This window comes from Coregonus clupeaformis, chromosome 2, assembly GCF_020615455.1.
Source record: "Coregonus clupeaformis isolate EN_2021a chromosome 2, ASM2061545v1, whole genome shotgun sequence".
In the NCBI taxonomy this organism is placed as follows: domain Eukaryota; kingdom Metazoa; phylum Chordata; class Actinopteri; order Salmoniformes; family Salmonidae; genus Coregonus; species Coregonus clupeaformis.
In genome coordinates, this window is record NC_059193.1 from 27,792,759 (window position 1) to 27,818,351 (window position 25,593).

Genomic DNA, 25,593 nt, shown 5'->3' on the forward strand with positions numbered 1-25,593 from the left:
GTGTATAAAATCGAGCACACATGCAATCTCCATAGACAAACATTGGCAGCAGAATAGCCTTAGTGAAGCGCTCAGTGACTTTCAACGTGGCACCGTCATAGGATGCCACCTTTCCAAGGAGTCAGTTCGTCAAATGTCTGCCCTGCTAGAGCTGCCCCGGTCCACTGTAAGTGCTGTTATTATGAAGTGGAAATGTCTAGGAGCATCAACGGCACAGCCGCAAAGTGGTAGGCCACACAAGTTCACAGAATGGGACCACTGAGTGCTGAAGCACGTAGTGCGTAAAAATCGCCTGTCCGCGGTTGCAAGACTCACTACCGAGTTCCAAACTGCCTCTGGAAGCAAAGTCAGCACAATAACTGTTCGTCAGGAGCTTCATGAAATGGGTTTCCATGGCGGAGCACACAAGCCTAAGATCACCATTGGCAATGCCAAGCAACGGCTGGAGTGGTGTAACGCTCACCGCCATTGGACTCTGGAGCAGTTGAAACGCGTTCTATGGAGTGATCAATAACGCTTCACCACCTGGCAGTCCGACAGAACGCTACCTGCCCCAATGCATAGTGCCAACTGTAAAGTTTGGTGGAGGAGGAATAATGGTCTGGGGCTGTTTTTCATGGTTCGGGCTAGGCCTCTTAGTTCCTGTGCACAAAGTGTGGTCCATACAGAAATGGTTTGTCGAGATTGGTGTGGAAGAACTTGACTGGCCTGCACAGAGCCTGGACCTCAACCCCATCAAACACCTTTGGGATGAATTGGAACGCCGACTGCGAGCCTGATCTAATTGCTCAACATCAGTGCCTGACCTCACTAATGCTCTCGTGGCAAGTCCCCGCAGCAATGTTCCAACATCTAGTGGAAAGCCTTCCATAGAAGAGTGGAGGCTGTTACAGTAGCAAAGGGGGGACCAACTCCGTATTAATGCCCATGATTTTGGAATGAGATGTTCGATGACCAGGTGTCCACGTACTTTTGTTCATGTAGTGTATTTCAATTTAGCTGTGTGTTCGTGGTTCAGTTTAGCTGTGTGTTTGTTAGAGTAGTTTGTAATTGTAGTGAGTTTGGCTCAGCCAGGTTCAGGGTTCAACAGGCTGTTCAGTAGACTTTGACCCATAACCCCAAATCAGATGATTCTGCACTGTGTAGGAGATCAAGTTGTGTGTGTGTGTGTGTGTGTGTGTGTGTGTGTGTATGTGTGTGTTAGGGCTGCATAAATAATCAAATTCACATAGAAATCACATGTTGTCATGTGCAATATCCATATCGCAAGAGATCCATATTGCATGCAATATTTTAAACCGCCACTCAGCAGTGTGTAACGTCTGTAGTTGACTCTGTTCGTCCCTCTCCTCTTGTTGCTGCTTCCCACACACACCAAGCCCAACCCCCTGCCAATCAAGCAGTGCAGTTCCTTCTCCTCACTGTTAGAGTCACTAGAAGTTTGCATGCTGTTCTGTTAGGTCAAATGCAGTCAACAGATTTTTGCAAACAAGAATTACACCGCTTTCAAATGTGTTACTTAATAAAAATCAGTCTATTTCTAGGATTCCAACTGTTCACTGAAGTGTTTTGATCTACATTGCAAGTCAAATCGCAATCGCAATATTTGGTAAAAAAACGCAATTAGATTTTTGGCCCATATCGTGCAGCCCTTGTGTGTGTGTGCGTGTGTATGTGTGTTAGTGTGTGTGTGTGTTAGTGTGTGTGTGTGTGTCTGTGTGTGCGTGTGTAACGGAGAGGGCAGTACGTACGTATGTGCAAGAATGATTAATTCCTGTTCGTGTAGGACCATACTGTTATGCGTCTGCTGCTCTGGTCTCTCCTATTGTGACCTAGAAATCCTCTGATTGGGTCAGACCTGCCAAGTTATTATTGCTATTGGACATGGGGAGAAGAAGATTATGACTCGGAATATGATGATGATTAATATTTCAAATCATGTTTTATGTTTCCAACTGAATGGAAATGGGACAGGAGCCCCTGCACCCAGGGCCTAATCCTGGGATTATACATAACCAAACGTCAGTAAACTCATAGCCGCTGTCTCTGTGGAGATACAGGGTAACATACAAAAAAATACACTAAAATACCCAGAAATCTGTGGGAGAGCAGAGCACAGCCGGCCCTGCATCAATGAACAGAAAAACAATGTGGCCCAGTTATGCCCATCAGGGTGTGTGTGTGTGTCTGTGTGTGTGTGTGTGTGTGTGAGAGAGAGAGATATATATAAAGGGAGAGAGAGAGAGAGAGAGAGAGAGAGAGAGAGAGAGAGAGAGAGAGAGAGAGAGAGAGAGAGAGAGAGAGAGAGAGAGAGAGAGAGAGAGAGAGAGAGAGAGAGAGAGAGAGAGAGAGAGAGAGAGAGAGAGAGAGAGAGAGAGAGAGAGAGAGAGAGAGAGAGAGAGGGAGCACAAGAGTAGCAAGGAGCGATGGGAGGGGGTTGTCTATTTTTAGACTTTGCCTTTTTCGATTTTTCCTCCCTGGTAGACTGACATATATGTTCTTAATTAGACACATACAGCGTTATGCCTATATACCCTACAGTATTAAACATCACTAGTAATGCTATAACAGTTAGTTATGGTCAGCCTTCCATTAAAAGTAAGGCAAGGTGCCTTACTGGCTATACTGGGTAGAGATGGAATCGTTGGCACTGGGAATGTAGATAGATAAATGTCACTGCACCTTCCTACTTCAGCCTTAAGCTCCTGAGAGAGGGAGGGAAGAGGGGAAGGTGATAGAGAGATATAAGGAGACTTTTAAGTCATTCATAAGGGTTTGATGAAGGAGATAGAGAGATAGAAAGAGACTTTAAAGTCATTCATAAGGGTTTGGTGAAGGAGCTACAGAGTGATGCAGTGGTCTAAGGCACTGCATCTCAGTGCTAAAGGGCGTCACAACTGACCCTAGTTCGATTCCAGGCTGTATCACAATCCGGCCGTGATTGGGAGTCCCATAGGGTGGCGCACAATTGGCCCCGTGTAGGCCGTCATTCTAAATAAGAATTTGTTCTTAACTGACTTGCCTAGTAAAAATAGAAATATACTTTTAAGTCATTCATAAGGGTTTGATGCTTGCTGTTGGGTGGAGTGCAGTACTCATTATCATGGCCTACATACAGTAACAATTGTTGGCGATTATGCGAACACACACACACACATTGATATGTGTTTTTCCCAGCAGCCTGACTGAGTTTTTAACTGTGTAGACTGGTGGTGCTGTCCATGGTGCTGAAAGCTAGAACTACATTTTGCCTAGAGGATACACCCCATTTTCAGAAATTCATGTTCAGTGTTGTTATTTGTTTAGATTTGGTTATTGGATTCGTACTATCTAGTGGAACATGCATCATACACCCTATCTGCTGGGTTTTGCAGGCAATTACATTTATACACTTCATGATTGAGGTATGTCACATTTTTCACCACTTGGCGTCACTGTTGACCATTAGTGTGAGAAATGGTCACGGGCGTTAAGAGGCCCCTCCCGCATTCACATGGTGAGAACATCTCTTGCTGCTTTGTTACAAAGAGAAGCAGGACGAGAGAACGAATAGTCGGAAGCTAGATCAGTCTGTTTATACCTTCTACAATTGCATCCGGATTTGAGAAATACCTTCTTTAAAATCTTGATTTTTTTAACGTAATTCCATCTCTTTGGATCTATAGGCGGCTCACGTTCGATGGAATTATGTCTTTACCGAATAGAAGGAGCTCTATTGTGACGTATTCGGTGCTTGTGCTGCTGGAGTGTTACTGGGAAGCGGTGTCCGGGCAGCTCTCCTACTCCGTCTCAGAGGAAGTAAACCTGGGGACTTCTGTGGGAAATATCGCTAAGGATCTAAACCTCAATGTCCAGGATTTGGAGTTGCGTATGTTTCAGATTGTCACCGGGTCCAAGAGAAAGTATTTCGAGGTGAATCCAAAGACTGGTGTTCTGTATGTGAATGAGAGAATAGACAGAGAGGAGCTCTGTGTGAAGGCTCCGAAATGTACAGTCAGTGTAGAGGCCGTTATAAACAATCCATTGAAGCTTTACCGTCTAGAAATCACTATTTTAGATGTTAATGATAATGCTCCGTCGTTTATTGAAAAATCACAAACTATCAATATAGCAGAGAGTACATTACCTGGCTTGAGATTCGCCCTAGCAGAGGCAAATGATGCGGATGTGGGTAAGAATACAGTTAGTACATACAAGCTTAGCCCTAATGAGTACTTCACTCTTGATATACACAAAGGAGGAGAAAGTGTGTCTGCTGAGTTAGTGCTGCAGAAAGCTTTAGACCGAGAGAAACAGTCTGTTATAAAGCTCACACTGACCGCCATTGATGGTGGCAACCCACCGAGGTCGGGCACATCAGAGATTGTAGTAAATGTTTTGGACATAAATGATAATGCTCCGGTTTTTAGTATCTCATTGTATAAGACTCGACTTTTCGAGAACGTGCCCATAGGGACAACAGTAATCACTCTGAATGCTTCTGATGTCGATGAAGGCATAAACAGTGAAATAGTGTACTCGCTCAGAAGTAAAGGCCAAGATCATATATTAGATAGATTTCAAATCGATTCTAAAACGGGAACTATTACAGTTAAAGGTCATATTGATTTCGAAGAAAGTCCTGCCTTTGAGATCCGTGCAGAAGCAAGTGACAGAGGCCAGCCCCCGATGGCAGCTCACTGTAAAGTGTTGGTAGAAGTGGTGGATCTCAACGACAATGACCCCGAGCTCACTGTGACGTCACTGTTAGATACAGTGAAGGAGGAGGCTAAGATGGGCACTGCCATCGCTCTCGTGTCAGTCCTCGATAGAGATGGTGGCAAAAATGGAAGAGTGAAGTGTAAAATTGCTAATGATATCCCTTTTAAATTGGAAACAAACTATAACAACTATTATTCTTTAGTGGTTGATGGGCCTCTGGACAGAGAGAGCGCTTCTCAGTATAATGTCACCATCACAGCTACAGATGAAGGGACCCCGCCTCTCTCCAGCACCAGCGTTATTACTGTACACGTTTCTGATGTGAATGACAACGCACCTCGCTTCTCAGAACCCGTGATTAATGTTTATGTGAAAGAGAACAGTCCGGTAGGAGACGTCATTTATACGATGTCTGCTTTTGATCCAGATTCAGATGAAAATGCAAAGATTACGTATTCGTTATTAGATACACGTGTTTTCATATCATCATCTGTAAATATAAACTCCCATACTGGAGATATAGTCAGCCTGCAGTCTTTTAACTATGAGGAGATCAAAACTTTACAGTTTAAAGTTCAGGCCACAGACTCTGGTGTTCCTCCTCTCAGCAGCAACGTGACTGTGAACGTTTTTATCCTGGATGAGAATGACAACAGTCCTGGGATTCTCGCGCCCTATTCTGAACACGGCTCCGTTAACACTGAGAACATTCCCTATTCTGCTGAAGCGGGCTACTTTGTGGCCAAGATCAGGGCTGTAGATGCCGACTCTGGCTACAATGCGCTGCTTTCTTATCACATCTCTGAGCCCAAGGGAACCAACCTCTTCCGAATCGGAACCAGCAGCGGGGAACTAAGGACCAAGAGGCGAATGAGTGACAATGACCTGAAAACTCACCCATTGGTCGTGTTGGTTTCTGATAACGGAGAACCCTCACTGTCAGCGACTGTGTCTATTGATGTAGTGGTGATTGAAAGTACAGGTGAAATCCAGACTCAATTCAGAAATGTGCCGAGAAAGGAGGATAACTTCTCTGATTTAAATCAATATTTGTTGATCGCCATTGCCACGGTGTCAGTGATATTTTTACTGAGCCTCATCAGTTTAATAGCTGTAAAATGCCACGGGACAGACGACAGTTTGATCACCACACACCCTGACGGAAGCTGGTCTTACGCCAAATCTACTCAGCAGTATGACGTGTGTTTCAGTTCAGACACACTGAAGAGTGACGTAGTGGTTTTCCCCGCTCCGTATCCACCTGCAGATGCAGAACTGATCAGTATTAATGGAAATGACACGTTTAACAGGAATCAAACATTACCCAACAAAGAGAAGGTAAGAACTGTAGTTTTAACACAGAAATCAGTTTTCCTTCTATCCTTTATTAAACTTTTGTTGTTGCTTTGTTGTGATTTTCAATGTCTTTGGTTAACGTTGTTATTCACTTCGTTATCTTATTTGAATGAACAGTGAAATAATAGACATATCACTGCCTATATAAGATGTAAAACATGCTTTCTATTTTCCCACTTTGAAGAGAAACTTGGACGCGCTGTCTATGGTGCTGAAACGCTTCACCCTCTTTTGCCGGTTGTCGGAACTATAATTTAGCAGAAGAGCTGAGGGGTATCCTATGAAGCAAGCTAGATCTACTCAGGGTTTTCTAAAGCTAACCAGATTCAGTTAGCTTCACATTCCAGCTCAGTCTTCGTCAGTACTAGGACGGTCGATATTGCTGGTCCGCCTGCTGCTAATTGTAGCAGGCTTGTAACTGCGCGTGCATATCGCACAAGGCTAGTCGAACGCCGAACTCTTCATTGAGACAATGCTGAAACATCAATCCATGGGCGAGTCAGAGCCACATTTTCATTTTTGCCGAAATCAAAATGAAAGAAAAGGTCAAATTCAGCAGGCTATGGTGTGAAATATGCTTATTTTTTAAACCGTCTTTATTTTATTACTTAAAATAAGTTCATGACGACTTTGGTGTGCTTATCAATGCACAACCACAAGCACCTTTTTTTCGCACTCATAAAATAATTGTATTAAGTCATGCAAAAGCGTTACTAGCTAGGTTTCCATCCAATTTGTGACTGATTTTCATGCGAAAATTCTAAAATCTGCATAAAACAATATGAGCGTTTTCCCACTAGATATGTGTTTCCATCAAACTGACTTTTTGTGGATAAAAAAGGCTGTGCGTAATAATGTAGTGCACATAAAAATATATTTTACTGTTAAATTCCCATGTCCCGAATGAAAAATACAAACCCCCTAGAGTCCAAGCCCTGTCTAAGCCGGGGGAGGGGGACTGAACAAACGCATTGAATGACAGATGCACTACACGGAACAACAAATATTCCCCCAAAAATCAAAAGGAAGTTTGTTCTGAAGTGTCTGTCCTATATCTGAGAGATATAAGAAATCAGGAAAAAAATATATATGTATATATTTTTTAACATATATTTATCCCCTTATTTTGGGCCCTAAACAGTCTCCATATTTACTTATATTAATTTTTTCAACTGGTACCTGGGGACCTTCAGACGAGTCTTGTGAGGCCTGTGGGCGTCCTAGAGCAAAATCACCGACATGTACGTGTTCATGAGTCTCACTTTTGCACAGAGGGGTTAGTGTCTAGGCCAAACGGTTGAGAGGCTACAGACATAAGTTGGCAGATCGGCTATACCGACTTCAGACTATTCTCCTGACACTTGTGGAGGACGTAGAGCACCATCGTGTTCGTTAGAGTCTCATCTTTCTATAGAGGGGTCATAATAGTTTTTCGGCCAAACCGTTCGGACTCTACAGAGGATTTTGTGAGAAGACCGATTTCCGTGATGTCTCATGGTGACATTCTCGCACTCAATTCGTGCAAATATGTACAAAAAGTATTTCAGCAGATTTAGTGTTGAACACCATTGCCCAGAATACATTGCTCAAATAACTTTCAAAAGATTGTTCTGAAGTTTGCCCCCCAAAAACATATTTTCCTATGAATGAAATCGCACAAAAATGTGTATTTTACTACTAATTAAGTCGCACATAAATGTGTGTCTTTTCACACGAATTAAGCCACACAAAAACGCACAAAAACGCACGAAATCTGCTGAAATACTTTTTGTACATATTTGAAGAATCTCAAAGCGCTTCAAAAGCAAAAAAACAAACAAGCAATACAACATCATGAGTAGCCTAGCTATAGTTAGCTCAACCAATAGAGGCCAAGTCTTTGAGTGCATGCGAGGGACAGTTCATGGCTTGATCAGAGGAAGGTGGTCAGGGAGATGGTTGATGAATAGTCTAGTTACGATCTTGTAGAGGGCTACTGTGGGAACCAGCCTGAGTCGTGTAGCTACTGGACTTCTCCTTCACAATGTGTGATGTAATGAAATGGTTGGATGGAAACGTGGTTAGTGTGCGTGAAGTTTAAAAACCATTCTGTCATTACTAAATGTGTATTGTGATATATTTTAACATTACTATTTTTTAACACAGAAAAAACAACAACATTTGATTTATAAAATATTTAATCAGTCGTCTTCCTCAAAGAAGGGGATGATGACGCAATCTTTGCGAGAGGGAGGGAACCTGATTTCATTGGTCCTCGACTCGCGGCTCAGTCATTTCATTCAGGGGAAGTGGAGTTAGCCGTGAGTTAGCCTGCCCCGGAGCAGGTTAGATCTGAAGGAATCGTTGCCATATAAATGTACCTGGCTAAAAGGTGAGCCACTTTCGTATGACCGGTTATCCCGAGTTGAACTCAGAGTTTGCCAAAGTTACCTCATCAACTCCTCAAACCTGCTTCGTAGAATACCCCTCTGAGCGCTGTTTCGTCTCGGTATTTTCAGTAAATCTTGCCGTATAAGTAGAATTTACACAAGTGTTAAATAAGGCTATATTGTTCCCATAATGCTTATATTTGTGAATGGGTGTCATGGAATAATGTGGTTTTCTAAAGTGGTGTACGCTCCAATATTACCAAGTGGCGTCACTGTTGACCACGGCATTGAGATATTATATTCGAGTCTCGAGTCCCCTCCCAGTTTCACAGGGTGAGGAGATTTCTCGGGGCTTTGTTACAAAGAGAAGCAAGACGAGAAAGAGAGACGGTGGTTGGAGGCCACATCGGTGTTTACCATGTTGTAATTCAGCTGGATTTGATACATATCTTTTTTGATGCTTTGATTTTTTGCTGATTTTGCTATTTTTGGATCAATAATCGGCACACGTTCGATGGAATTATGTATTTACAGAATAGAAGGAGCTCTATTGTGACGTATTCGGTGCTTGTGCTGCTGGAGTGTTACTGGGAAGCGGTGTCCGGGCAGCTCTCCTACTCCGTCTCAGAGGAAGTAAACCTGGGGACTTCTGTGGGAAATATCGCTAAGGATCTAAACCTCAATGTCCAGGATTTGGAGTCGCGTATGTTTCAGATTGTCACCGGATCCAAGAGAAAGTATTTCGAGGTAAATCTAAAGACTGGCATTCTCTATGTGAATGAGAGAATAGACAGAGAGGAGCTCTGTGTGAAGGCTCCGAAATGTACAGTCAGTGTAGAGGCCGTTATAAACAGTCCGTTGAAGCTTTACCGTCTAGAAATCACTATTTTAGATGTTAATGATAATGCTCCGTCTTTTGCTGAAAAATCACAAAGTATAGACATTGCTGAGAGTACATTACCGGGAGCGAAATTTTCTCTTTTAGAAGCGTCTGATGTCGATGTTGGAAAGAATACTGTTAGCACATACAAGCTTAGTCCTAATGAATATTTTTCTCTTGATATACACAAAGGAGGAGAGAGTGTGTCTGCTGAGTTGGTGCTGCAGACAGCTTTAGACCGAGAGAAACAGCCTGTTATTCAGCTCACAATGACCGCTGTTGATGGAGGAAATCCACCGAAGTCTGGCACGTCAGAAATCAAAATAAATGTTTTAGATATTAATGATAACCGTCCAATATTCAGTAGCTCTTTGTATAAGACTCGTGTTTTCGAGAACGTGCCCATAGGAACAACAGTAATAACTGTGAATGCAAAGGATATCGATGAGGGCACAAACAGTGAAATAGTGTACTCCCTTAGAACTAAAGGCCAAGATCATATATTAGATAGATTTCAAATTGATTCTAAAACGGGAACTATCACAGTTAAAGGCAATGTTGATTTTGAGGAAAGCCCTGCTTTTGAGATTCATGCGCAGGCGAGTGACAAAGGCCAGCCCCCAATGGCAGCTCACTGTAAAGTGTTGGTAGAAGTGGTGGACCACAACGACAATGCCCCTGAGATCACTGTGACATCACTCTTAGACACAGTAAAGGAGGAGGCTAAGGTGGGCACTGCCATTGCTCTTGTGTCAGTCCTCGATAAAGATGGTGGCAAAAATGGAGTGGTTCATTGTGAGGTCAAGAATAAGGCCCCATTTAAATTAGAGACAAACTACAAAAACTATTATTCGTTAGTGGTTGATGGGCCTCTGGACAGAGAGAGCGCTTCTCAGTATAATGTCACCATCACAGCTACAGATGAAGGAACCCCGCCTCTCTCCAGCACCAGCGTTATTACTGTACACGTTTCTGATGTGAATGACAACGCTCCTCGCTTCTCAGATCCCGTGATTAATGTTTATGTGAAAGAGAACAGTCCGATAGGAGATGTCATTAAAACCGTGTCTGCGCTTGATTCTGACGTCAATGAAAATGGACAGGTGACCTACTCATTCTTAGAGAGTAACACCAAACCAGTGCCGCTGTCTACAATAGTCAATATAAACTCAGTGACTGGAGATATAGTCAGTCTGCAGTCTTTTAACTATGAGGAGATCAAAACGTTCTATTTTAAAGTTCAGGCCACAGACTCTGGTGTTCCTCCTCTCAGCAGCAACGTGACTGTGAACGTTTTTATCCTGGATGAAAATGACAACAGTCCTGGGATTCTCGCGCCCTATTCTGAACACGGCTCCGTTAACACTGAGAACATTCCCTATTCTGCTGAAGCGGGCTACTTTGTGGCCAAGATCAGGGCTGTAGATGCCGACTCTGGCTACAATGCGCTGCTTTCTTATCACATCTCTGAGCCCAAGGGAACCAACCTCTTCCGAATTGGAACCAGCACCGGGGAACTAAGGACCAAGAGGCGAATGAGTGACAATGACCTGAAAACTCACCCGTTGGTCGTGTTGGTTTCTGATAACGGAGAACCCTCACTGTCAGCGACTGTGTCTATTGACGTAGTGGTGGTTGAAAGTACAGGTGAAATCCAGACTCAATTCAGAAATGTGCCGAGAAAGGAGGAGAGCTTCTCTGATTTAAACCTGTATTTGCTGATCGCCATTGCCTCGGTGTCAGTGATATTTTTACTGAGCCTCATCAGTTTAATAGCTGTAAAATGCCACAGGACAGACGAGAGTTTCAGAAGGTACAGCGCCCCAATGATCACCACACACCCTGACGGGAGCTGGTCTTACTCTAAATCTACTCAGCAATATGACGTGTGTTTCAGCTCAGACACACTGAAGAGTGACGTAGTGGTTGTCCCTGCGCAGTATCCACCTGCAGATGCAGAACTGATCAGTATCAATGGAAATGACACCTTTAATAGGACTCAAACATTACACAACAAAGAGAAGGTAAGATCTATAGTTTCACTTAAAACACATATCCGTTTTTCACCTTTCCTTTACTAAGCATTTTTTTCTGCTTTGTTGTGCTCCTCAATGTATTTGGATGACATTGTTTGTTTTGTTGTGCCATTTGAATGAACAGTGAAATGATAGACATTTGACTTCAATATAGGTTGTAAAAACAGCTGCTATTGTTCCTCTTTGAAGAGAAAAGTGTTCGCGCTGTCCGTGGTGCTGAAATGCTTTACCGCTTTTGCCGATTGTTTGAACTAATTTATTAGAAGAGCTGAGCACGGTTTGGTCTCAGTATTTTCAGTAGATGTTGCCATATAAACAGAACTTACACAGGTGAAAGGATATATTGTTCCCATCATGCTTATCTTTGTGTCTTGGTGAATGTGGTTTTCTAAAGTGGTGTAAGTGCCAATATTACCACGTGGGGCCACTGTTGACCGTGGCATTGCCACCGTGGCATTGCGAGTCCGGAGGCCCCTCCCAGTTTCAGAGGGTGAGGAGATTTCTCGGGGCTTTGTTACAAAGAGAAGCAAGACGAGAGAGAGAGACGGTGGTCGGAGGCCACATCGGTGTTTACCGTGTTGTAATTCAGCTGGATTTGATACATATCTTTTTCGATGCTTTGATTTTTGCGGATATTGCTCTGGTTGGATCAGTGCTCCGCACAGGTTCGATGGAATTATGTCTTTACCAAATAGAAGGAGCTCCATTGTGACGTATTTAGTGCTTGTGCTGCTGGAGTGTTACTGGGGAGAGGTGTCCGGGCAGCTCTCCTACTCCGTCTCAGAGGAAGTAAACCTGGGGACTTCTGTGGGAAATATCGCTAAGGATCTAAACCTCAATGTCCAGGATTTGGAGTCACGTATGTTTCAGATTGTCACCGGGTCCAAGAGAAAGTATTTCGAGGTAAATCTAAAGACTGGTGTTCTCTATGTGATTGAGAGAATAGACAGAGAGGAGCTCTGTGAGACGGATCTTAAATGTACAGTCAGTGTAGAGGCGGTTATAAACAATCCGTTGAAACTTTACCGTCTAGAAATTAATATTATAGATGTGAATGATCATGCTCCATCGTTTAGTGCGAAATCACAAACTGTTGATATCCCCGAGAACACTTCACCTGGGGCGAGGTTTCCTTTACTATCAGCATACGACACTGATGTAGGAAAAAATGATATAAACGTATATAAACTGAGCACAAATGAATACTTTTCTATCGCTTCACACAAAGGAGAGAGTGTGTCTGCTGAGTTAGTGCTGCAGAAAGCTTTAGACCGAGAGAAACAGCCTATTATTCAGCTCACACTGACCGCGGAAGATGGAGGAAATCCACCGAAGTCTGGCAAGTCACAGATTATAATCAATGTTTTAGACAGCAATGACAATCCTCCTGTTTTTAGCAGTTCTTTGTACAAGACTCGTATCACTGAGAATGTGCCAATTGGTACTACCATCATCACACTAAATGCTACAGACGTTGATGAGGGCACAAACAGCGAGATCATATTTTCTTTTAATAAAAAAGACCAAGATTATATTTTAGATATATTTCAAATTGACTCTACCACTGGCGTTATTACAGTAAAAAACAATATTGACTTTGAGGAGAAAAAAGCCTTTGAGATCCGTGCGCAGGTGAGTGACAAAGGCCAGCCCCCGATGGCGGCTCACTGTAAAGTGTTGGTAGAAGTGGTGGACCTCAACGACAATGCGCCTGATATCACTGTGACGTCACTCTTAGAAACAGTGAAGGAGGACGCTAAGGTGGGCACTGCCATTGCTCTCGTGTCAGTCTTCGATAAAGATGGCGGCAAAAACGGGGTTGTACATTGTAAGGTCGAAAATAAGGTCCCTTTTAAATTGGAGACAAATTATAACAACTATTATTCGTTAGTGGTTGATGGGACTCTTGACAGAGAGAGCACTTCTCAGTATAACGTTACCATCACAGCTACAGATGAAGGGACCCCGCCTCTCTCCAGCACCAGCGTTATTACTGTACACGTTTCTGATGTGAATGACAACGCTCCTCGCTTCTCAGAACCCGTGATTAATGTTTATGTGAAAGAGAACAGTCCAGTAGGAGATGTCATTAAAACCGTGTCTGCGCTTGATTCTGACGTCAATGAAAATGGACAGGTGACCTACTCATTCTTAGAGAGTAACACCAAACCAGTGCCGCTGTCTACAATAGTCAATATAAACTCAGTGACTGGAGATATAGTCAGTCTGCAGTCTTTTAACTATGAGGAGATCAAAACGTTCTGTTTTAAAGTTCAGGCCACAGACTCTGGTGTTCCTCCTCTCAGCAGCAACGTGACTGTGAACGTTTTTATCCTGGATGAGAATGACAACAGTCCTGGGATTCTCGCGCCCTATTCTGAACACGGCTCCGTTAACACTGAGAACATTCCCTATTCTGCTGAAGCGGGCTACTTTGTGGCCAAGGTCAGAGCTGTAGACGCCGACTCTGGCTACAATGCGCTGCTTTCTTATCACATCTCTGAGCCCAAGGGAACCAACCTCTTCCGAATTGGAACCAGCACCGGGGAACTAAGGACTAAGAGGCGAATGAGTGACAATGACCTGAAAACTCACCCGTTGGTCGTGTTGGTTTCTGATAACGGAGAACCCTCACTGTCTGCGACTGTGTCTATTGACGTAGTGGTGATTGAAAGTACAGGTGAAATTCAGACTCAATTCAGAAATGTGCCGAGAAAGGAGGAGAGCTTCTCTGATTTAAACCTGTATTTGCTGATCGCCATTGCCTCGGTGTCAGTGATATTTTTACTGAGCCTCATCAGTTTAATAGCTGTAAAATGCCACAGGACAGATGACAGTTTCAGAAGGTACAGCGCCCCAATGATCACCACACACCCTGACGGGAGCTGGTCTTACTCTAAATCTACTCAGCAGTATGACGTGTGTTTCAGCTCAGACACACTGAAGAGTGACGTAGTGGTTGTCCCTGCGCCGTATCCACCTGCAGATGCAGAACTGATCAGTATTAATGGAAATGACACCTTTAACAGGACTCAAACATTACCCAACAAAGAGGTAAGTGTAAATCACTTGAGTAATTTTTAAATATGTTTCATTCAGAGGTATGATACATGTGTTTTCATGGTCAATTTAGTTTTTATTTCGTATAAGAATATATATTAGCATAAATTGTCAAGACAATCTGCAAAATAACCTCTCCGTGAAAGCGATGTCTCTGTCCATGGTGCTGAAACGGTTATCGTTCTTATGTTTTGTGTGGTAAAGGCCTATTTGGATCGTTGCTATTCTTTATTGAAAGTGGAATTTGATTGTATATTTTGATCTCTCTGCTTGTCTCCCCCTTGAACATGACATCTGGCAGTTTTCTATATAGGCGATCAATACTGTGATTGGTTTCTTGACCTCTTGGCAGATGTCCTTATTACCAACCTTTATCACCACTATTTCTACCTGACTAAGTACAGTCATTTTAAATGTTCCCCAGTGTTTGTCCCTTCACATTTTGCAGTTCTCATCAGGAACACCTGCATTCAAATTGGACTCTATCACGTGGCTGTTTCAGATTTGGCAATTACTTACTACTATGACAAAAGTCAGTGATATCAATGAAATAAATCATAAAATAACACATGGTGTCGCTATAGACCACAGATCTGAGAGAAGTCGCTGATAATCCAAGACTCCTCCTCTGAATAAAACAAGAAAATCGACACCAGTCCCGAGCGCATTGTCATGAGAAACACTCGAATGTTCGTGAGAAGGATGGATGGGTTGTGTGGATCTCTATCATAACGGATTTTTGTGGTTTTAATGGAGAGACCCTATGTGAATTTAACTCTGGAATAATTTGTTTTGTACAAGCAGCAATGAGTCGTCGAAGACAAAGAGAAAACGTTTGGATTCAGTGCATCGCGTTGCTTTGTTTATTTGACTGGTCTGCAGCGCAGATCTCTTACTCCGTTTCAGAGGAAGTGGAAAAAGGCACGTTTGTGGGGAATCTCGCTAAGGATTTAAACCTTAATGTTCAGGAACTGGGGTCGAGGGGTCTGAGGATTGTATCGGGACATAGTAAGAGGTATTTCGAGGCTAATTTGAAAACGGGGAATCTGTATGTTAACGAGAGAATAGACAGAGAGGAGCTTTGTCCGAATGCAGTAAAGTGCGCTTTAAACATAGAGGCCATATTGAGCCACCCTATGCTTCTCCACCGAATACAGGTGAATATTTTAGACATAAATGACAATGCGCCAGCCTTTGTTGAAACATTGCACACATTTAATATATCTGAGTCATCATCAAAGGGCGAACGATATTTGCTTCCTCTCGCAGTTGATTCAGATATGGGCAGTAACTCCATAAACAGCTACAAGCTGAGCCCGAATGAATACTTCTCCCTAGATGTACAGAGCGGTGGAGAGCAGAGTGTGTCTGCTGAGTTAGTGCTGCAGAAAGCTTTAGACCGAGAGAAACAGCCCGTTATCCAGCTCACACTGACCGCTATAGATGGAGGAAAACCTCCTAGATCCGGGACATTGCAAGTCATTGTCAATGTGATTGATGCAAATGATAATTCTCCCACTTTTAGCAAACCGCTGTATAAGGTCCGTGTAAATGAAAATGCTCCGTTTGGAACTGAGGTAATACAACTTATTGCCACAGATTTAGATGAAGGGTGTAATGGTAAGATTGTATATTCCTTTATCAAACGTGCGAACTTGAACCCGTCTGTTTTATTTGATATAAATTCAGAAACAGGTGAAATTATGGTCAAGGGTAATTTGGATTATGAGGAAAGTCCTGCATATGAAATTCGAGTGCAGGCGACAGACCAAGGCTCCTCCCCCCGTAGTGCACACGGTAAAGTGTTAGTAGAAGTTATTGATGTCAATGACAATGTCCCTGAAATATCGGTGACGTCACTCATGAGCCCAGTCAAAGAGGATGCTGAGATAGGGACCGTGGTCGCCTTGGTGACAGTAACTGATAAAGATGGGGGTAAAAACGGCCTCACTACCTGTAAGCTTATTGGGTCTGTTCCTTTTAAATTGAAATCGAACTACAAAAACTATTATTCCTTAGTGGTTGATGGGCCTCTTGACAGAGAGAGTGCTTCTCAGTACAATGTCACCATCACAGCTACAGATGAAGGGACCCCACCTCTCTCCAGCACCAGCGTTATTACTGTACACGTTTCTGATGTGAATGACAACGCTCCTCGCTTCTCAGAACCCGTGATTAATGTTTATGTGAAAGAGAACAGTCCGGTAGGAGACGTAATTTATACGACGTCTGCTTTTGATCCAGATTCAGATGAAAATGCAAAGACGACCTATTCGTTATTAGATAAAAGTGTTTCAATATCATCATCTGTAAATATAATATCGAATACAGGAGAAATAGTGAGTCTGCAGTCTTTTAACTATGAGGAGATCAAAACTTTCCAGTTTAAAGTTCAGGCCACAGACTCTGGTGTTCCCCCACTCAGCAGCAACGTGACTGTGAACGTTTTTATCCTGGATGAGAATGACAACAGTCCTGGGATTCTCGCGCCCTATTCGCAGCATGGCAGCGTTAACACTGAGAACATTCCCTATTCTGTTGAAGCGGGCTACTTTGTGGCCAAGATCAGGGCTGTAGATGCCGACTCTGGCTACAATGCGCTGCTTTCTTATCACATCTCTGAGCCCAAGGGAACCAACCTCTTCCGAATTGGAACCAGCACCGGGGAACTAAGGACCAAGAGGCGAATGAGTGACAATGACCTGAAAACTCACCCGTTGGTCGTGTTGGTTTCTGATAATGGAGAACCCTCACTGTCAGCGACTGTGTCTATTGACGTGGTAGTGGTTGAAAGTACAGGTGAAATCCAGACTCAATTCAGAAATGTGCCGAGAAAGGAGGAGAACTTCTCTGATTTAAACCTGTATTTGCTGATCGCCATTGCCTCGGTGTCAGTGATATTTTTACTGAGCCTCATCAGTTTAATAGCTGTAAAATGCCACAGGACAGATGACAGTTTCAGAAGGTACAGCGCCCCAATGATCACCACACACCCTGACGGGAGCTGGTCTTACTCTAAATCTACTCAGCAGTATGACGTGTGTTTCAGCTCAGACACACTGAAGAGTGACGTAGTGGTTTTCCCCGCTCCATATCCAGCTGCAGATGCAGAACTGATCAGTATTAATGGAAATGACACGTTTAACAGGACTCAGACATTACCGACCAAAGAGAAGGTAAGAGTAATGCACTCCATATTTTGTTTTTGTGTCTCAAAACGGAAGAACGTTCCATATTGTAGCAGTTGACAGACATTTTGCAAAATGTTATATGGTATCATGAGATCAGTTAGTATATTTGGTAGTAGCTGTATTGTAATATATTGTTTGAGAACATGTAAAATATATTGGCTTGACATCAAACAAATTGTTGTCTGGACATTGCTGTGAAACCACGGAATCTGTCCAAGGTGCTGAAATGTTTTTCAGGGGCAGAGGCCTATTTTGATACATGCGTTTCATTGTTGAAAGTGTAATGAAATCATTCAAGTGATTTAGGAATTTTGTTTTGAAAAATTTGCATTTTTTATCTAACAATCCGTTTGTATATTTTGTGATTCCTTTTCTTTTAAGTCGATCATACTTTATTTGTTTTTTTGACTTCTCGAAAGCTTTGGTCCTGTCCACTTTTATCTCCACTACTGCGTACGACTATCAATACTCATTTGAAGTGTTCCCCAGTGTTTGTTCCCACATCTGTACTACTTATCATGAGTGCGTGTATTCAAGTTGAACTATTTGATGCATGAGGGGATTGATTAACATTTGAGTCAACGTTGCTCACTGGTTTCTCCCAGTTATCTTTTAATATTTGCTTACTATCACAATAAGTCATGCTATGGTATATAAAATGAAATCAAATAAAAAAGTAACACATGGTGTCGCTATAGACCACAGATAGAAGATACGTCATTAATATCCTAAGACTCTAAGTCTCCATTTTTTTTTACAGAAAAAAACAAAAAACTGCGTCAGTCACCAGTCTCGAGCGCTTTGTGAAGAGAACCACTCGAACAGTGATGAGACGGAGAGGGCTTGGCTGTCCAGGATCTCTGGCATATAACGGAATATTCGAGAGTTTTAATGGTTAAATGACTGTTATTTGGAATCAGTTGTTTTGCTCAAACAGCGATGGGTCATCTAAGACAAAGAGAAAGCGTTTGGATTCAGTGCGTAGCGTTGCTTTGTTTATTTGACTGGTCTGCAACGCAGATCTCTTACTCGGTTTCAGAGGAGTTGGACAAAGGCACGTTTGTGGGGAATCTTGCTAAGGATTTAAACCTTAATGTTCAGGAACTGGAGTCGAGGGGTCTAAGGATTATATCTGGTTATAATAAAAGGTATTTCGAAGAGAATTTGAAAACAGGGATACTGTTCGTTAACGAGAGGATAGATAGAGAGGAGCTTTGTCCAAATACGGTAAAGTGCTCTTTAAATATAGAGGCCATATTGAGCGATCCTTCCCAGCTCCACCGCGTTGAAATTAATATTTTAGACATAAATGATAATGCACCATCTTTCCTAGAAAGAATACATATGCTTAATATCACCGAGGCAGCATTTTCAGGTGAGCGATATCCTCTACCGATAGCGAATGACGCAGATACGGGCAGTAACTCGGTAAACAGTTACAAGCTTAGCCCGAATGAATACTTCTCCCTGGATGTACAGAGCGGTGGAGAGCAGAGTGTGTCTGCTGAGTTAGTGCTGCAGAAAGCTTTAGACCGAGAGAAACAGCCCGTTATCCAGCTCACACTGACCGCTATAGATGGAGGAAAACCTCCTAGATCCGGGACATTACTGATCACAGTTAATGTGGAAGACGTTAATGATAATGCACCTTCATTTAGCAAACCACTTTATAAGGTTAGTGTTCCTGAAAACGTTTCATCTGGTACAGCAATAATAACTCTCACCGCGACGGATCTTGACGAGGGCGTAAATGGCGAGATTATGTACTCACTAATAGGTCGAGGTAGTTTAAACCACTCCAATACATTTGACATAAATTCAGATACAGGGATAATAACTGTTAAGAAAACCATAGACCATGAGGTAACTGCCGCCTATGAAATTCGTGCTGAGGCGATGGACCGAGGGCACTCCTCACGGAAAACGTATTGCAAAGTGTTAGTAGAAGTTATTGATGTCAATGACAATGCCCCTGAAATATCAGTTACGTCACTCATCAGCCCAGTCAAAGAGGATGCTGAGATAGGGACAGTGGTCGCCTTGGTGACAGTAACTGATAAAGACGGAGGTAAAAACGGACTCACCAACTGTAAGCTTGTTGGGTCTGTTCCTTTCAAATTGAATTCGAACTACAAAAACTATTATTCGTTAGTGGTCGATGGGCCTCTGGACAGAGAGAGCGCTTCTCAGTATAATGTTACCATCACAGCTACGGATGAAGGGACCCCGCCTCTTTCCAGCACCAGCGTCATTACTGTACATGTTTCTGATGTGAATGACAACGCTCCTCGCTTCTCAGAGCCCGTGATGAATGTTTATGTGAAAGAGAACAGTCCGGTAGGAGACGTCATTTACACGATTTCTGCTTTTGATCCAGATTCAGAAGAAAACTCAAAGATTACGTATACATTATTAGATAAAAGTGTTTCAATATCATCATCTGTAAATATAAACTTGGATACTGGAGATATAGTCAGCCTGCAGTCTTTTAACTATGAGGATATCAAAACGTTCCATTTTATAGTTCAGGCCACAGACTATGGTGTTCCTCCTCTCAGCAGTAACGAGACTGTGAACGTTTTTATCCTGGATGAGAATGACAACAGTCCTGGGATTCTAGCCCCCTATTCTGAACACGGCTCCGTTAACACTGAGAACATTCCCTATTCTGCTGAAGCGGGCTACTTTGTGGCCAAGATCAGGGCTGTAGATGCCGACTCTGGCTACAATGCGCTGCTTTCTTATCACATCTCTGAGCCCAAGGGAACCAACCTCTTCCGAATCGGAACCAGCAGCGGGGAACTAAGGACTAAGAGGCGAATGAGTGACAATGACCTGAAAACTCACCCATTGGTCGTGTTGGTTTCTGATAACGGAGAACCCTCACTGTCAGCGACTGTGTCTATTGACGTAGTAGTGGTTGAAAGTACAGGTGAAATCCAGACTCAATTCAGAAATGTGCCGAGAAAGGAGGAGAAGTTCTCTGATTTAAACCTGTATTTGCTGATCGCCATTGCCTCGGTATCAGTGATATTTTTACTGAGCCTCATCAGTTTAATAGCTGTAAAATGCCACAGGACAGACGAGAGTTTCAGAAGGTACAGCGCCCCAATGATCACCACACACCCTGACGGGAGCTGGTCCTACTCTAAATCTACTCAGCAGTATGACGTGTGTTTCAGCTCAGACACAATGAAGAGTGACGTAGTTGTTTTCCCCGCTCCATATCCACCTGCAGATGCAGAACTGATCAGTATTAACGGAAATGACACCTTTAGCAGGAATCAAACATTACCCAACAAAGAGAAGGTAAGATCTATAAATCAACGTGCCTATTTTTCTATTGAATTATATCTGTATTACTCCATTGAACTACTTGCAGTCAAATAATATTGTTTTCTAAGTTACTCTTACCTTGAAAACAGCCATCCATCCATCCAGTCGAGAGTTGTTACATTGGCTTTGTGCGTATGGCCTTCTGGCTTCATAGAGCGAGTGTTGCTGTCCGTGGTTCTGAAAGCTCGCTAAACTTCAGAGCTAAAGAATCGTTTAATGCTCTATAACATATTAATGGAGTTCTATGACACTGTACAGTAGTGTTGCGCTTTAGGAATGTGTAATATGTCAAATCACAACAAAGTTGTATGTAGGGTATTTTGAGAATATAGACAGGATCGTATACAACGTATGGGAAATATACAGTTACATCATGTTGCAGCTTTATCATATAGGCTACACGTTTACCATTGACGTTTTCAGCCTAAAGGTCCGTGCTGTATATTTATCCATTTCAACTTGTATATTTCTTCCCAAAGGTAAAATATTACCAAGTGCTGTCCATGGTGCTTAAATCGTTCTTGCTCTTTGCTAATAATATGCCATTTAGCAGACGCTTTTATCCAAAGCGACGTACAGTCATGCGTGCATACATTTTTGTGTATGGGTGGTCCCGGGGATCGAACCCACTACCCTGGCGTTACAAGCGCCGTGCTCTACCAGCTGAGCTACATGAGGGGAAGCGTTGTTGTGTAGATGGATTCTTGTCACTCGTGTAATGGAATAGATGCAAAGTGGAAATGTACGTTAGAAAATTGTGTTAGAAATCTTGACAGCATCACACTGTTAACTCCTTGAGATTTGTATGTCAATGTGTGTCTTTGTTATGGCTTCTGTCATTGTTATCAAAACATGACTATCTGAACATTTATTTCATTATGTTAGGTTTACTTTTCTTCAGCTACTTTCCCTGTGTTTTGCATTGACTAGAACGTGTGTCCTTTTAATACACAGGCATTTCGGGTAGTAAATGTCCAACACAATATTGGAGTTTATCATAGTATTATAAAAACAAGTGAAATAATAGGCCTACGGTCTTATTTTACATTAGTAATATAGGTTATGTACAACATTAGCACATGGTGTCACTATAGACCACAGAAATTAATGTCGTCGCGGATATTCTATGACTCCTCCTCTCTGAATGAGAAAGATACTAGGGACATCGGTCCAGACCACTTTGTGAAGAGAAACACTCGAATGGTGGTGAGACGGAGAGGGCTGGGCTGGAGGCTAGTACAGGATCTCTCTTACAGATTTTGTAGGATTTATGGATATTTGAATATATTCTACTGGAATAATTAGTTGTTTTGTACAAGCAGCGATGGGTCGTCGAAGACAAAGAGAAAGCGTTTGGATTCAGTGCGTCTCGTTGCTTTGTTTATTTGACTGGTCTGCAGCGCAGATCTCTTACTCCGTTTCAGAGGAGGTGGACAAAGGCACGTTTGTTGGGAATCTCGCTAAGGATTTAAACCTTAATGTTCAGGAACTTGAGTCTAGGGGTTTAAGGATTGTATCAGGACAGAGTAAGAGATATTTTGAGGCGAATTTGAAAACGGGGATTCTATTCGTTAATGAGAGGATAGACAGAGAGGAGCTTTGTCCGAATAAGGTAAAGTGCTCTTTAAATATACAGGCCATATTGAGCCACCCCATGCTTCTCCACCGCATTGAGGTGAATATTATTGATATCAACGACAATGCGCCGTCTTTTCTTGAAAAAATACATCGTTTGAATGTTACTGAATTAGCTTCTCCTGGTGAGAGATACCTGCTACCAATAGCGAATGACGCAGATACGGGCAGTAACTCGGTAAACAGCTACAAGCTGAGCCCGAATGAACACTTCTCCCTGGATGTACAGAGCGGTGGAGAGCAGAGTGTGTCTGCTGAGTTAGTGCTGCAGAAAGCTTTAGACCGAGAGAAACAGCCCGTTATCCAGCTCACACTGACCGCTATAGATGGAGGAAAACCTCCTAGATCCGGAACTTCACAGATCATTGTTCACGTAATAGATGTCAATGATAATTCTCCAATTTTTTCCCGGACGCTTTACAAAGTACATGTCCATGAAAATGCACTTTTTGGGACAGCTATACTAACTCTCAATGCAACAGATTTAGACGAGGGCGTAAATAGTAAAATAGTGTACTCTTTCTTAAAACGGGGTAATTTGGACCCATCCATTATGTTTAGCATCAATTCAGACACGGGTGAAATTACAATCAAAGGGAATTTGGATTATGAAGAAAGTCCTGCATACGAAATTCGAGTTCAAGCGACCGATCAAGGGCATTCTCGTCGTAGTGCACACGGTAAAGTGTTAGTTGAAGTTATTGATGTCAATGACAATACTCCAGAAATCTCAGTAACGTCACTCATGAGTCCATTGAAAGAGGATGCTGAGATAGGGACAGTGGTCGCCTTAGTGACAGTGACAGATAAAGATGGTAGTAACAATGGCATCACCAACTGTAAACTTACTAGGTCTGTTCCTTTTAAACTAAAATCGAATTATAAAAACGATTATTCTTTAGTGGTTGATGGGCCTCTTGACAGAGAGAGTGCTTCTCAGTATAATGTCACCATCACAGCTACGGATGAAGGGACCCCACCTCTCTCCAGCACCAGCGTTATTACTGTACACGTTTCTGATGTGAATGACAACGCTCCTCGCTTCCCAGAACCCGTGATTAATGTTTATGTGAAGGAGAACAGCCCAGTAGGAGACATTATTTATACGATTTCTGCTTTTGATCCAGATTCAGAAGAAAACGCAAAGATTAGGTATACATTATTAGATAAAAGTGTTTCAATATCATCATCTGTAAATATAAACTCGGATACCGGAGATATAGTCAGCCTGCAGTCTTTTAACTATGAGGAGATCAAAACTTTCCAGTTTCAAGTTAAGGCCACAGACTCTGGTGTTCCTCCTCTCAGCAGCAACGTGACTGTGAACGTTTTTATCCTGGATGAGAATGACAACAGTCCTGGGATTCTCGCGCCCTATTCTGAACACGGCTCAGTTAACACTGAGAACATTCCCTATTCTGCTGAAGCGGGCTACTTTGTGGCCAAGATCAGGGCTGTAGACGCCGACTCTGGCTACAATGCGCTGCTTTCTTATCACATCTCTGAGCCCAAGGGAACCAACCTCTTCCGAATTGGAACCAGCACCGGGGAACTAAGGACCAAGAGGCGAATGAGTGACAATGACCTGAAAACTCACCCGTTGGTCGTGTTGGTTTCTGATAACGGAGAACCCTCACTGTCAGCGACTGTGTCTATTGACGTAGTGGTGGTTGAAAGTACAGGTGAAATCCAGACTCAATTCAGAAATGTGCCGAGAAAGGAGGAAAGCTTCTCTGATTTAAACCTGTATTTGCTGATCGCCATTGCCTCGGTATCAGTGATATTTTTACTGAGCCTCATCAGTTTAATAGCTGTAAAATGCCACAGGACAGACGACAGTTTCAGAAGGTACAGCGCCCCAATGATCACCACACACCCTGACGGGAGCTGGTCCTACTCTAAATCTACTCAGCAGTATGACGTGTGTTTCAGCTCAGACACACTGAAGAGTGACGTAGTGGTTTTCCCCGCTCCATATCCACCTGCAGATGCAGAATTGATCAGTATTAACGGAAATGACACCTTTAGCAGGACTCAAACATTACCCAACAAAGAGAAGGTAAGATCTATACCCAAATTGACTGATTTATCTATTGCATAATACCTGTGTTACTCATTTGAACTGCTTGCAGTCAAATAATATTGTTTCTACGTTTCTCTTACTTCAAAAACAACCGTCCACTCGATAGTTGTCACATTATCTTTGTTTTGCACCATGCGTATGGCCTTCTTGCGTCATAGCACGAGTGTTGATGTCCATGGTTCTAAAAGCGCGGCAAACTTCAGAGCTGTAGATTTAATATCCTTTGACGTGTGAATGGCTTTCTATGTACAAAAGTGTTGCGCTTCATGAATATGTAAAATCTCAGCAAAGTTGTATGTTTTGTGAGGACGTAAGCAGGAACGTATGAGAAATATACACATAATGTGACAGATTGATGATATACGCTATGGGACGCAATTACCCTCGACATTATAAGCCTAAATTGTGCATACTATATCTTTATCCATTTCAACAGTGTATATTTGTTTCCAATGTTCAGCAAGCGTTTAAATCTTACCGAGTGCTGTCCGTGGTGCTAAAACCATTTTTGCTCACTGCTGATCGAGGGACTGTTATTTTTAGATTGATACTTGTTACTGGTGTATTGGAATTGATGCAACGTGGTAATTTGCTTTAGATAATTTGGTTTTGCTGTCTTGAGAGCATTACAATGTTAACCCCTTTAGCTTTTCATATATCAATGTCCCTTGTGTGGCTTTCCTCCTCGTTACTCGTCCTTAATGGTTATTGTTTCTGTCGTCCTCATCAGAACATGAGGATGTGAATACTTATTTCATTAGATGAGGTTGTTTCTTTTGCTACATTCCCTGGGTTTTGTGTTGGACATTAATCAATTTAAATACATAGTCCTTTCGGGTAGTACATATCCAACGAGAGGTTGTCTTCTGGAGTTTCTCTCAGTATTCTAAAAAGTCAAATAGTAAACATTCTTCTTTTACATGGGTAATATATGCTATGTCTAACA

The 25,593-nt window shown here is 42.6% G+C and overlaps 4 protein-coding genes across 19 annotated transcripts in view; all 4 read left to right on the forward strand.

Moving 5' to 3' along the window:
- The window catches only part of LOC121532773 (protocadherin alpha-C2-like), a 196,497-nt gene that overhangs the window by 81,334 nt on the left and 89,570 nt on the right, over nucleotides 1-25,593 (forward strand). Inside the window, exon 1 of one of the 16 annotated variants that reach the window (XM_045205026.1) lies at nucleotides 8,811-11,330. The exons of 13 other annotated variants lie outside the window; for them this stretch is intronic. In XM_045205026.1, the coding sequence (XP_045060961.1) occupies nucleotides 8,949-11,330 (2,382 nt within the window). In that variant the 5' untranslated portion in view covers nucleotides 8,811-8,948. Of the gene's footprint in view, nucleotides 1-8,810; nucleotides 11,331-11,889; nucleotides 14,397-15,090; nucleotides 17,579-25,593 lie in introns of those variants that run through there. 2 more of the 16 variants (XM_045205027.1, XM_045205033.1) reach the window with 2 other exon arrangements.
- LOC123492657 (protocadherin alpha-3-like) lies at nucleotides 3,538-6,310 on the forward strand. Its single transcript, XM_045225398.1, has 2 exons — nucleotides 3,538-6,039; nucleotides 6,242-6,310. Exons 1-2 carry the CDS (start codon nucleotides 3,688-3,690, stop codon nucleotides 6,308-6,310), a joined length of 2,421 nt encoding a protein of 806 aa, XP_045081333.1. The 5' UTR covers nucleotides 3,538-3,687.
- LOC121585990 (protocadherin alpha-2-like) lies at nucleotides 18,389-21,134 on the forward strand. The gene is made up of 2 exons (XM_041902388.1): nucleotides 18,389-20,902; nucleotides 21,129-21,134. The coding sequence occupies exons 1-2, from the start codon at nucleotides 18,533-18,535 to the stop codon at nucleotides 21,132-21,134; spliced, it is 2,376 nt and encodes a 791-aa protein (XP_041758322.1). The 5' UTR covers nucleotides 18,389-18,532.
- Nucleotides 22,131-25,392, forward strand: LOC121585997 (protocadherin alpha-3-like). The gene is made up of 2 exons (XM_045225400.1): nucleotides 22,131-24,623; nucleotides 25,378-25,392. The coding sequence occupies exons 1-2, from the start codon at nucleotides 22,254-22,256 to the stop codon at nucleotides 25,390-25,392; spliced, it is 2,385 nt and encodes a 794-aa protein (XP_045081335.1). The 5' UTR covers nucleotides 22,131-22,253.